At 41.7% G+C, this 12,369-nt stretch overlaps 1 protein-coding gene across 11 annotated transcripts in view; it reads left to right on the top strand.

Moving 5' to 3' along the window:
* Positions 1-12,369, top strand: part of Cadps (calcium dependent secretion activator) — a 406,170-nt gene that overhangs the window by 219,696 nt on the left and 174,105 nt on the right. For all 11 annotated transcript variants that reach the window (XM_090323391.1, XM_090323382.1, XM_090323373.1 and 8 more), the window contains exon 7: positions 8,225-8,336. In XM_090323391.1, the coding sequence (XP_090179517.1) occupies positions 8,225-8,336 (112 nt within the window). The remainder of the gene's footprint in view (positions 1-8,224; positions 8,337-12,369) is intronic.

Genomic DNA, 12,369 nt, shown 5'->3' with positions numbered 1-12,369 from the left:
TGGGCTGAAAGACAAGCCAAAAGATGTTAATGCTGGTGCCTCCAGGCAATTATTAACTTTCCCTGTTAGCCAGGGGATCACAGCACTTTCATTCTTCAAAATGACACTTCTCCTTTCTTAAAGCCACTGTTAATCTTACAACCGGTACCCATTTAACACCCAGCTTACAGGAGCTATCTACCTTGAATGCATGCAAAATCCAGGCTTCATAGCATGAATTTCTGGCCTAATGCTGAGCATTACCACAACAACCGGGGACACCATCCTATCACTCCAGCACCAACCTGCATGTGATCCAGTTCTCCAAGGGTCCCTCTGTGCCCAACATGGATGTGCTCTTGGCTTGTTCATCCATAAAGCATCATTGTTGTCAAAAGGTCTGCAATGGATGTTGACTGTCATTTTGGGGAGATCTATTCCATTTTGGAAAATATTGGGGATTTTTTCTGTGTTTTTTTTGTTTTGTTTTGTTCATGGGGGGGGATTCTAATGGAAATTACTGTGTGTATTTGATTAGCAACATTTGTTGATAACATATGGTCCAAGGAGGCTTCTGCAAATAAGAGGCTTTAAATAGTAAACAGAGATGTGCCTGCAAGGGAGCAGATGCTCTCTGCAAACACACAGTACGAGGTTGCTTTACCGTGGCTGTCTCCCCGTCCTCTGCTCATTTTCTTCCCAGATCAAAGTATTCACTTTCAAAGCAATGACACCATGCAATAGGTTTGCAGAAATAATATGCTGTGATGTTTTTTAAAGTCACCTCTACCTCCTGGAATATGAATTGCCTGCTACTCCTGTTTATTATTTGATATTAATAATGATGTGGTGCAACCCACATCAGCCAGCTCAAGTAGATCTTGAAGCAGCATTTGGATGCCACGTGTCTGAAAGGCTCTAATACCCAAACTCAAAAGTTAACCATATACCAAGAGGACTGGGAAGAGTTGGATTTAGAAGCAGCAAATTGGATCGCCATGTCTTGAGCTGTCCTTGTGTATGTGCCTGCTCCTAATTGAGCTCAGTGGATGTGCCTGGGTGAGCAAACGTCTAACGTGCTAATGAAGATAAAATTTGTTCCATTATGCCAGGCAGGCAATTTAACTGTTCATAACAGAGCTCGGCTTCTGCTACAAAGGACCAGGAGCGCATATCTCAGGCTGGTTGGGCATATGCTCAGCCTCATGGCTACTTAGCTCTCGCACTAGAGTGCAAGGCGTCTATAGGAGGTCCATAATGGGTGAGCACAGCAGGGTGCCAACAAAACTTTATGAATGGGTGTCAGAACTGGGATTACAGACCATATTTCTGCATCATAAACTATCTTTTATTTGATTGTTTTCAACCATTTAGAAATGCCAAGTCCGTTCTTGGCTCATAAGCCCTACATGAGCAGACAGGCAGCTAGACATAACCCTTGGGCTAGAGTTTACCAACCCCTAGTCTAACTTCCTAAAACTGAGGCTTCAAAAAAATTTTTTTGCCAGTCCTGGAGCTTGAACTCAGGGACTAAGCACTGTCCTTGGGCTTTCCTCAAGGCCAGTGCTCTACCACTTGAGGCACAGCATCACTTCCGGCTTTTTTCAGTGTTGCAGTACCGAGGAATCAAACCCAGAGTGTCATATATGCTAGGCAAGCACTCTACCACTGAGCCAGACTCCCAGCCCTTAAAAAAATCTTAGTACATTCTGTGTGCCAGAAGGTGCATTCAACACTACCGTTGTGATAGTTCATCTCCTACATATCCTTTTAGTAATCCTCTGGAGTCAGTACTGTTCTTATCCCCAATTTATAGATGGGAAAACTGTGTTCTTGATAGACACCATTGGCTCAAACTTGTATTTGGAGCTAAAGGAGGCTGAGGTTTGAGGATCATTGTTATAATCTCTCAGACTCTTAAACTTCAGTTGACCACCAAAAATACAAAAATGAAACCCATGGCTCAAGTGGTAGAGTGCTAACCTTGAGTTGAAAAACAAAACTAAAACTATGTCTCATTCTTTCTTAAGTGGTACCACTTCTATAGGGCTTCTCCCGAATTATACAGAAAAGTGTATTGTACAGAAAAGAAGAGTCTTCATGTCACTCATTTTTGGATCCACACCAGCAGGTAATACAGTGATTTTTCTCTGGCAGACATTTAGAGTTTCCACAATGAAAGGCCAGTTAGAGGTACAAGTTCCGGAGCAGTGGACATTAGAGCTTCATCTGGTGGTGAATAGTTCTTGTCTGTTAATCGGCTTGACTGCTCATTGATTTCATCTCTTACGAAAGGTATCTATCTCAAAACTCATGCTTTTATATTTGGAGATGTCATGGTAAATGCTGGCATTTTCTGTCATCTTTGGATTATGTACTTGTGGCTAAAAAGACCAAAATTCATCCATCACAGCATAAGTTTGGCCTGGTGGCATTTTCTAGTACTGAAGCTATAGACAGACATGTTGCTTCCAGCTCTTGGCCTCCTGAGCCAATCATTGTTTGACCTTCAGAGATCTCTGACTGGCTCCTAAGAAGAGCTGAGAGCTGTCATATGCCATGTCCCCTTGCATGCTGACAGGCACTGTGTGTATTAGAAAGTTGGTATGCTCCTAAAAATACCAAGCCCTTAAGGAGAAAAATCCCCCTCCTGAGTCAGAAATCACAGGCTTTTTTAATCTCACCTCTCCATAGTCCTGCCCCTATCTCATTCAATGGTGGGTCCCTTCTTCCTCGTTTATTAAACAAATATTTACTGTTTCAGGTGCCCTGTTGAATCCAGGAGATAAGGTTGTAGAAAATGTTCTCTGCCCTAAGGTGGTCACTTTCTGAAAAGAAGGATAAATCTTTGCCAAGGTCATTGCCAAACCATTAAGTAGTACTGCATTAAGAGTTACAGGGAGATAGGAAAGGCCTCTGTTTCAATGTATAGTTTCAATGTCAAAATGTAAGATCCAACTCTTTGATGGCCTAAGATCCTGGTCCAGTGAACCAAGTTTCTCTATGTATAAAGTGAGGATTAAGTGGATTGTTCTTCATAGAGCTGTCAGAAGGATTAAATGAGATAATCCACAAAGAAAGTACTGAGCCCCGAGCCTGGAAAACAATAAGAACTCAGTAATTGATGACTATTTTTAGTACATTTGTCAGCTAGGCATACATCTGAGGATTGGCAGATGCAATGGGATCACAGAAGGACAATCTAACCCATTTTACTTTTGTTATCTTGTGTTTAGAAAGAAGTTAGACACTTAACCTTTCCAACCTTTTCAACCTCTGCTTGAAATAAATATTGTCAACCTCTGGTCTTTGTGAATCCAAGTGCAACTGTGTTTCAGTTCTGAGAAACTTTTAAGAAGTGATGTATCTTGATAGCCACAGTCAATTGCTCTAAAAAGGAAAAGAGAAATGCAATAATAAGAAATACATTCATTTCTCCATATACAGAACCACACAAACACCAAGGCTTTTGATGCTTGTTCCACTGGCTAATTTGTCTGTGTCAAATGTGGTAGTCTGTGAAGTATACTGAACGTGTGAAATAAAACCAAAGTTAGAAGTCAAAGGGTCCCAAAGTCCCACCAGTCTTAAAATAGAACTTTCCCTTTGAGCTTTAGAGATAATTTATGTTCACTGGATCAAGGCAGAAGAGTTACGGGCAGAATGAAAGAAAGAGGAAAAATGACACTGTGGTTAAAATTGGATTGTGGTACTTAGGCACACATGCAAGAAGGTTTCTTGAGTTGGAAACCAGATTAGGCTATAGAGTGACTGAGAGGCTAGCCTGAGCCACAGAGTAAAATTGAGCTTGCCTAAACTAAATATCAAGACCCTATCTCAATAAAAAAATAAAGGAACATTACATATTGTGGAGTTAAACTGCTGTTTACTTTTATGAATGATCTGAGACACATGATCAGCCTTCTCTGAACTTTAATTTCCTTATCTGTAGCTCTGAGGGTGACAATTATAGACATTATAATATAATTATAGTCTTTAAAAAGATACAAGATGCATGTGACCATATCACACTTTTGAGGGGGGGAGAGATTGTGTGCCTTGCACACAGTATTCTAAATAAATATTAGCAGTTTTTAATTAGAAAGAAAGCCATATCTTTTCCATGGCTAGACAAAGATAATGGATAATTTCATGACATTTTTTTCTTCCAGAAGAGGAGAGGGACAGGAGAAGGGTGCTGAAATGAAACTTTAATTCTTATAGAGGAAACATTAATGAAAAGAATCCAGAAGTAACTATTATTGAATCGGCTGGCTAGGATTCAAGGGGGGAAAAAGGGGCAAAAAGTTTTATTTCAACTTAGGTCACCTTTATGGGCCTGGAAACACATAGCTGTCCTAGGTCCACACACAAGGGACCTATGTTTGTTTTAAGTTATGTCCAATGGAACGAAGAAGCATGCATATAATGCAGGAAGGAGAAAGAAAATGTTTTATTGATTTTGTACCTTTACTGGCATGGTCATCTGCTTCTTGAGCAAGGAACCCTGTGTTTTTACTTAGCACTGAGCCCTGTGGATTACACAACCAGCCTGATTAGACTAAAGCTTCTAATTTTGCCTGCTCTACTGGGCCAGGTTACTGTGTAAAAATCTGACCCATAAATCAGGATTCAGTAATGATCTAGCAACTTATGGCCAGCCAAGGCTCATTGGGGAAAGCCAAAAGCACAACTGCAAGCCTGGTAGAAAAGAAAAGTACACAATGCTCAATTGTGGTGTGATTGGCATAGCCTCCTATGGCTTGAATTCTACCCAGCTACCTTGTGTCAGAGCACTGTACTGTCCAATAGTCTGCATCATTTGACAGGCCTTATGAGCCTTGGGTAATACCAAGAGTTTTGTAGTTTGTGCTAAGCAGACTAAGAAACTCTTACAAACCATATCCAAGCCAGCACCATGGAGGTTGGAGGTAGGGGACATCACAGTCTTAACGCTTTTCCTTTCAGAGCTCCCTGGTTTCCAGCAAAGCTTTTCCTTGTCTCCATGGCCAGGCATGATGAGGATCAGAGATTAACACCACCGTTAATCATAAATAATAAATGAATGGTTGCTCTTCTGCCTGTGTTGCTAGTCACTAATAAAACTTATTAGTGATTATGGCACGTGCTGTGGGAATGAAAAGACTTAGGATGTTATCCAACTCAGTCACACTTCATTGGGATAAAGGAACAAGATCTTGAATACTTCCTTAGTTTTCTCATCTAGGAAGTGGTATCCATGCTCACTTTCTAAGTACTGTGTATAGGAGGAATTGTAATGTCCAGCTTGTGTCCATCGTGTATTGTCAGACACATAGGAGGCATTTGATCGGTGTGTGTTGGATAACACAAATGTAAGTGTTTGGTACCAGGACACATTTGGGAATAGAAGGAAGGCAGTCAAAAAAGATTCTTTCTGAGACCCAAGTCTGTAGCTGTTGAGTCTTTCACAGTTGTACAGCAAAGAGGGCTTATTTTATCTTTGAAGGACTTGAGAGGCAGGTCTGTTAATTCACTTGCCTCCAACCTCACAATTTGTATGTGACTGTGTTAGAATTTGAGCTAAAGGGTTCTGGGTCAAGACCTTGTCACATGAGACATTTGCCTGAGATGCTTCTTTCCAGCCGAGGTTTTCCTCCCTGTCTACTCCTTGATGCTGTTTTGATTGTTGTGACTTCTCGATGTTTTTCCTGTACCGCTAAGTCTGGGTCCTCTTCATTTCCATTAATCCAGTGTTTTCTTGCCAACTCTCCCTAGATTCCCCTCTTGCTTTCATTAATGGAATTTACTTAATGGAGTACAAGGAGACTAGAAATCAGATTTTCATAATTTACAGAAGAAATACAAGTAGCCAGCAAGCACGGGGTCAAGTATGAGGCCCACTTATAGTCAAAGGAAAGTCCATGGAAACAAAAAGAGGAGTAAAAGGATACCCACTACAGGCAAATGCAGAAGACATTTGGTTTGGACTTTGAACCCCAGATGTAGGAGGAGAGTCTTTGTGAAAAGTATTTGAGAAATGGCTAGCTATTTCACACCTTTAGAGTGTTTATTGGTGCCCATAACTCCTCCAATGTTGTCCAAATTCTGGTAAATGAAAAAAATGGCTCTCAATGAAATAGAGATGAACTTTTAAAAAATTTTCAACTCAACTTTGATGATTTTCAGCCATTTTTCAAGGTTTAAAAAAGTTTAATGTGTTCACAAGGCATTAACATCAGACTTTAAAACATACACTATAGAAATTAGGTCACATAGGCAATAGTTTTTTTTTTAATTTATCCATGTACCAATGGCTCATTCCTATAATCCTAGCTTCTCAGCAGTCTGAGATCCCAGGCTCACAGTTCAAAGCCAGCCTGGGAAATAAAATCTCTAGGAAAATTTAATTAATGAACAAAAAGCTAGGCTGGAGAGATGTTAAACAGTCTCATCTAGCAAGCAGAAGGCCTTAGGTTCCAAAGGCAGTACTGATCAAAAGGAAAAAAAATGGTATATCTATACTGCCTTCTAGTCCTGCAAAAGAGCAGGCATTTGGCAATTTGGCATCATTTGTTTTATTCAGCAAATATTTATTGCATGTGTCAAGCACTGTGCTAAGTTCTGTGTTTGCAATATAAACAAACAAACAGTCCCTACACTCCTAGAGCTGACAGAATATTAGTAAACAGACACAAATTACAACCAGTAATCACAGGTTGGTTGATTGCTTGAATACCAAATGAAACAGTATGCTGAAAAGACTTTAATACTAGAGCCCAATTTAGATATAGAGGTGAAAGGACAGGCACTCTTGGGAGTTGCATTCAGGTGGATCTTATGGCTATCTTACAGGTGACCGTAGGGGACCGATGGGTGTGGAGAAACATTGTCATTGAAGGGACAGGCATGCAGCAGGCTTGGCGTAGCAGATTCTGGAGGCCCAGGAGCCTGGGCAGATGAGTGACAGGGCACAGCACAGGATTAGATTGTGCCCCAAGTCCATGGGGCCATGGCAACATATTTGGGGGAAGGGGTCAGTACAGTCTAGTGAACACTTCTAGAAGAGTCCTCTGATTGCAAGTACTCCTGGAGGAAGTAGATTCACAAAGAGGTCACATCTGAGGAGTGTCTCAGAAACTCCATCCCTAACCCCTAGCCCAGGGCTGGATAGAAGTCAATTTCCCTTCTGGAGAAATCTGCAAACTAGAAACAAAGAATGACATCCTTACCTTCCTCCTCTTTTCTTTTTGTGGAGTTACTGGGAATTGTACTCAGGACCTTTTGTTTTCTAGTTGATTGCTGTACTACTTGGATTACACCCCTTTCATTTTTTTTTCCAGTCCTTAGGCTTGAACTCGCGCCTGGGCCTTGTCCCTGAGCTTCTTTGTGCTCAAAGCTAGTGCTCTACCACTTGAGCCACCGCACCGTTTCTAGCTTTCTTGAGTAGTTTATTGGAGATAAGAGTCTCAGGAGGACTTTTCTGCTGGGGCTGGTTTTGAACTGCAGTCCTCAGATCTCAGTTTCCTGAGTAGCTAGGATTACAGATGTGAGCCACCAGCTCCCAGCTCCCTTTCCTTTTGCTTTTAATGTTTGCCAGATAGGATCTCCTGCTCACTGCCTGGGCAGACCTCCCAGGACTATGACCCTCCTACTTCTGCTTCCCAAGTAACTGCAAAGCTAGGCATGCGCCACCACACCCAGTCTGGACCTTGCCACATTCTTATTGTTAAGCCGTTCAACTCCCCTTCCCATCTGTGATTGGAGGAAGCCCCACTCATTTCTTTCTTTGATTCAGCTTTGAATACCAGTGGATGTATACACCTGCTGCCGAAGTCTCATTTTAAAGTCAGCTCAAACCAAAGGAAGCCTCATCTCATAATCCAGAACTGCAGTTTCCAAGAACTAGAGATTTGGATGACAAAATGAAATATTGGTGATTGCCCTGGAATCGTTTGTAGACAGAGTAAACAAATGGGGGGAGAGGGGAGTTCTCACTAATATGATTTTGTGCTAATTCCAAGTGATTCCTGATAGTGCACTGTGAAGACCCTTGGCAACTTTCTAAGCATCTGTCTTGCATTTGCCTAACAAGTTAATTAACACTTTTTGTCACTCTAGCAGCATTTGGAGGGACAGGGAGGGAATGTGACAGCTGGTGCTCCCTTGCTTTAATCCTGAACTTTCTCAGCCTGGGAGGAAGGGAGGAGTTCTCTGTGATCAAGGCACACATGTCTATACTGACTATCTCTGCTTCTGTCCACAGTTGGGGCACTCAGGGAGACTTCTCCACGACCCACGCACTGCCAGCTGTGAAGGTGAAACTGTTCACAGAAAGCACAGGTGTCTTGGCATTGGAGGACAAGGAGCTTGGGCGGGTGAGTACTGCCCCTCTGCCAGGACCATCCCACAGACCTCCAAACCTCCGGGTGTCTCAGGTGCAGGGCAGTTCCTGTTTCACTAAGACGCAGCATTGCCAAGGGCTGAGATGTCCAGCTTTGAAGCGTAAGTACTGGGCTCCACTCTGCATTCGTCATTTGACCTTAAGTCTTGCCACATTAGAACCTCCAGTCCTCCTCCATTACTTGAGATAACAGGAATAGGTGCCACAGAAGGCAGAGCAGCGGTCCTCAAGGCGACAGGTGCAGGATCCACTGTGAAACTGTGCTGTTGTATAGACTCATGAGCCTGAAGACCAGTGAACTGATTTACTGGGTACACAAACCCAGGTAAAATTGCCTTTGTTTCTTTAGAAACATTTCCAAAAAAAAAAAAAACAACTTTGATTCTAAACATCAGACAGAGTGAGGATCTAGAATGACTTTGTTGTAAACAGCTTTTTCCATTCTTATTAATACCCAATAGGAATGATTGTTGGATGGATGCAGAAGTCCTCACAGAGAGCAATATGTCATTCTTTACAGGATCATGCACCCCACCCATGCAGTGTCAACTTAGACTGGCACCATTTGTTCACAGAATATCTGTGAAGCGATACCTACGTTTAACCCTAGAGGTGGAGAGCCAAGAGGATCCCAAGTTCAGTGCCAGCCTGGGAAAAGTCTGAAAGATCTTGTCTCAAAAATAAATTCAAATGAAAGGGCTTGGTTCATGTGGTAAAGCCTATTATGTGTGAGGGCCTGGGTTTGATCCCCAGCATTTCAAAAGTTAGTCATTTCTGGCATACCCGATGGGATGGTACCAAGCCCCCTGAGAATTAAATAGACATTTCTCCCTGCACCTCAGCTTTTGACTCTGCCCCCAGGAGGTAATGGTGTTTGCAGAGCTCAGACTTGTTACTTGCTTACCCCAATTTTTTTAATTTATTTTTTTATTGTGATTAATAGAAGGGTTACATTATATTCACCAGATAAAAGGTGAATAACTTCACAAACATTGATACTCTTTCTCATTACATGGTCCCCATTTCCTTCCCACCCTCCCCCTACTTATCTTGATTTCCCCCTCGCTTACCCCAATTTTTACTTCCATTGTTGCTACACTGCCTACAATACAATCTGTACTTCTTAACAGGGCCTACCTACAAAGACTTGTGTGTTGTGAGCCCTTTCAGCCTCATTTGCTGCCACAGCCCTTTCATCCACCAGGGCCCAATAATCAAATAAACCAGACTCATTTCACATCTCACAGAGGGCCTGGTCTGGGCCCAGAACATTCTCCCATCTCCGAACTCTTCCAAAGGTCTAAGTGCTCATCCTGAATCTTTTCCTATCTGCCCATTTTTCCTTCTAAGCTGAATCTCTCTCTGTTCATATCCTCCACTGAATTTAATCACCAACGAGACAGAGTGAGAGGAAAAGCAAAGTGGCAGAGACCTTGGTTTCTATCTTCCCTACTAGACTATAAAAACCCCATAGGTAATAAAATATATTAACCTTTTTTTCTGTTTTCCATTCCTGTGCCCAGACACAGACTTTCAAAACTTTCTTGTTTATTTTTAAACCTGTATTACTTGGCTAGGGTTGCATTTTTTTTTAAAGAAAAGCTTAAACAATAGAAGTATAATTTCTCACAAGTCTAGCGTCTGTAAAAGTTCCAAAGACAAGAGTCTTGTGCCTTCTGGGGAGAGCTACAGGCTGAAGGGTAAACAGACACAATCCTATCAGATAAAGTCATCCTTATGACTTCCTTTAACCTTGATTTCTTCCTAAAACCCAGTCTCTAGATACTCACATAGGAGGAGGGGGTTTAGATAGCTTTAGTATATGAAACTTGGGATAATGCAGATGGGTCCAGAAGACATTCAACCAGTTCTAGTTCTTTATAGTTGTGATAGTTGTTTTTTTTTTCTTTTTTTACGGCTGCTCGCCATGAGTAAAGCCTCTACAACTCTCCTAGCTGTCACAATCCTTCTGGTTCCATAGTGAGCAGAGACCAATAAAGGCTCAGCCCTATGACAGGCAACATCTGTTTAGCGCTGCCACTGTTCATGAAAAGCCAATGCCTGCCAGTGATGCAGCTCCACCCTTGGCAGCTGCAGCTGTAGCCTTCTTCCTTCTCAAGAGTAAAGTTCCTGAGAAAAGAATCTCAGTCAAAAGCTATTACTATTTTCTTTGAAGTGACTGAGGTGTAGTGTTGCTGTTTGGATTTTTAATATCCTGGACTGTGCTCTGATTGATTGTCCCTATGCAAATGAGGTGTAGGACAGCTAACCAATCAGAGAAGACCTGCTGAATCATTGAGGGTATTAAGACCTGAAACTGCAGCTAGTTAGGTTTTTCTCCTGCACCTTCACTGATTCTGTGGCTGGGATTTTTGAAACAATTTCCACTGTTGGATCTCATGTGTACCAAGCCAAGAAACGCCTTCTAAAAAATTTCAAGATGTTCTCCAGAGGCCCTGGGCCCAATTAATCTACTGAACTTTTTAACTAAATCTACCCTTTCAGTTGGATGTATAATCCATCTGAAGGCCCTGTGATTTTAGCCAAGATTTTAATACCTCTGAGACTTTGCTGTAACATATGTGAGGGACATATGTTACGCATACCTACCAATGCTAGCAAGACTCTACTTCCTCTGTTTTTTTTTTCTTTAACCCCATTAAATTTCTTCCATTTCCCAAGTCTGACTTTCATATTTTGGGTTGCCCTGGATTGTATTACAAAGCTGTAGATCATAGGAGGAGGAGCAAGAGAAATTAAATAAGACTAATTAGACAGAAACAAAAAAATAAACAGTTCTTCTCCCAGAAAGAAAGGACAGTGAAAGGAAAGGCTTAGTAATTTTCCTTGAAAAAAATGACAGACATTCATTTCTTGTCCCTAGGGAAAGAGGGACCCAAGAGTGGGCAAAGTAGCTTGCTTTTCATTTTTCCTTAAACATTTTTTTCCCATGAAAGTGGATGTTAAGAAGCATGAGTGACTCAAGGATTAGTATGCTAGTATGAATGAGGACAAGTGTGACTGGCCAGCCCGGGAATGTCCTGCCTGGGTCTGAAGGTGAGCTGTGCAGAATCCAGAATCCCCAGGAAATTGTTTATAAATGTATAGATATTGACACAGTGTGCCTCCTATACAATTATACCACAGACAGTGATTATCTCACTGTATAGAGGAATGAAATTAGTTACAGGAATGGAGGCTGGGCATCTGTAGAACTATCTTGTCTACACCACACTGACTCTTAACCCTGCAGTAGTCGTGGAGGCCAAGACTTGCCAGGTCTCATAGCCACATGGTTTGTGATTGGGCATTGTCTCTTCTTTCTTGCCTAGCAAACTTCCCACCAGCTACAAGGAGCAGGTCTACCTGGCCTTACTGTCTGGAATCTTCTACTGGCAGGGTGCCCTCTACTGGCAGTACATCACAGGGAGCATCCAGGTGCTTGACACTGAGTCTTGAAAGTGAGGCAGTTCCTTCCATAGTTTCTTTCACTGGTAGTAGTTCTCACTTTTGTTAGGCATTGTAATTGTGAAAATAATGCATATTACTTGTTTTTAAAAATTACAATGAAAATCCAGGCACAGGTGACTCATACCTAAAATCCTAGCTACTCAAGAGGTTGAGCTTTGAAGATCGCAGCTCAAAGCCAGCCCTGGCCAATAAAAAAAAGTCCTCATGAAACTCTTATCTCAAGTAAACTACTCAAGAAAGCCAAAAGTTGCACTGTGGCCCACTTTTTGAGCATAAAGAGGCTCAGGGACAGGGCCCAGGCCCAGACACCAGGACAGGGGGAAAAAAAAGAAAGATAAAAGAAAGAAGGAAAGGAAGGAAGGAAGAAGGAAAGAAAGGTTGCAGAAAGAAAGAAAAAAGAAAGAAAGAAAGAAAGAAAGAAAGAAAGAAAGAAAGAAAGATTGCAATGAGTATTCAGTGGAAACTAATGCTCTATTTCACCATGACCTAATCTCCCTTTGTGGTGAAAAAAAAATCTGGTTTGCATTTTATAGCAT

The sequence above is a fragment of the Megascapheus bottae genome, chromosome 2, assembly GCF_031878675.1.
Source record: "Megascapheus bottae isolate mThoBot1 chromosome 2, mThoBot2.hap1, whole genome shotgun sequence".
Classification (NCBI taxonomy): Eukaryota; Metazoa; Chordata; class Mammalia; order Rodentia; family Geomyidae; genus Megascapheus; species Megascapheus bottae.
Note: the sequence above shows the minus strand (reverse complement) of the source record. Positions and strands in the feature narration are given on the sequence as shown.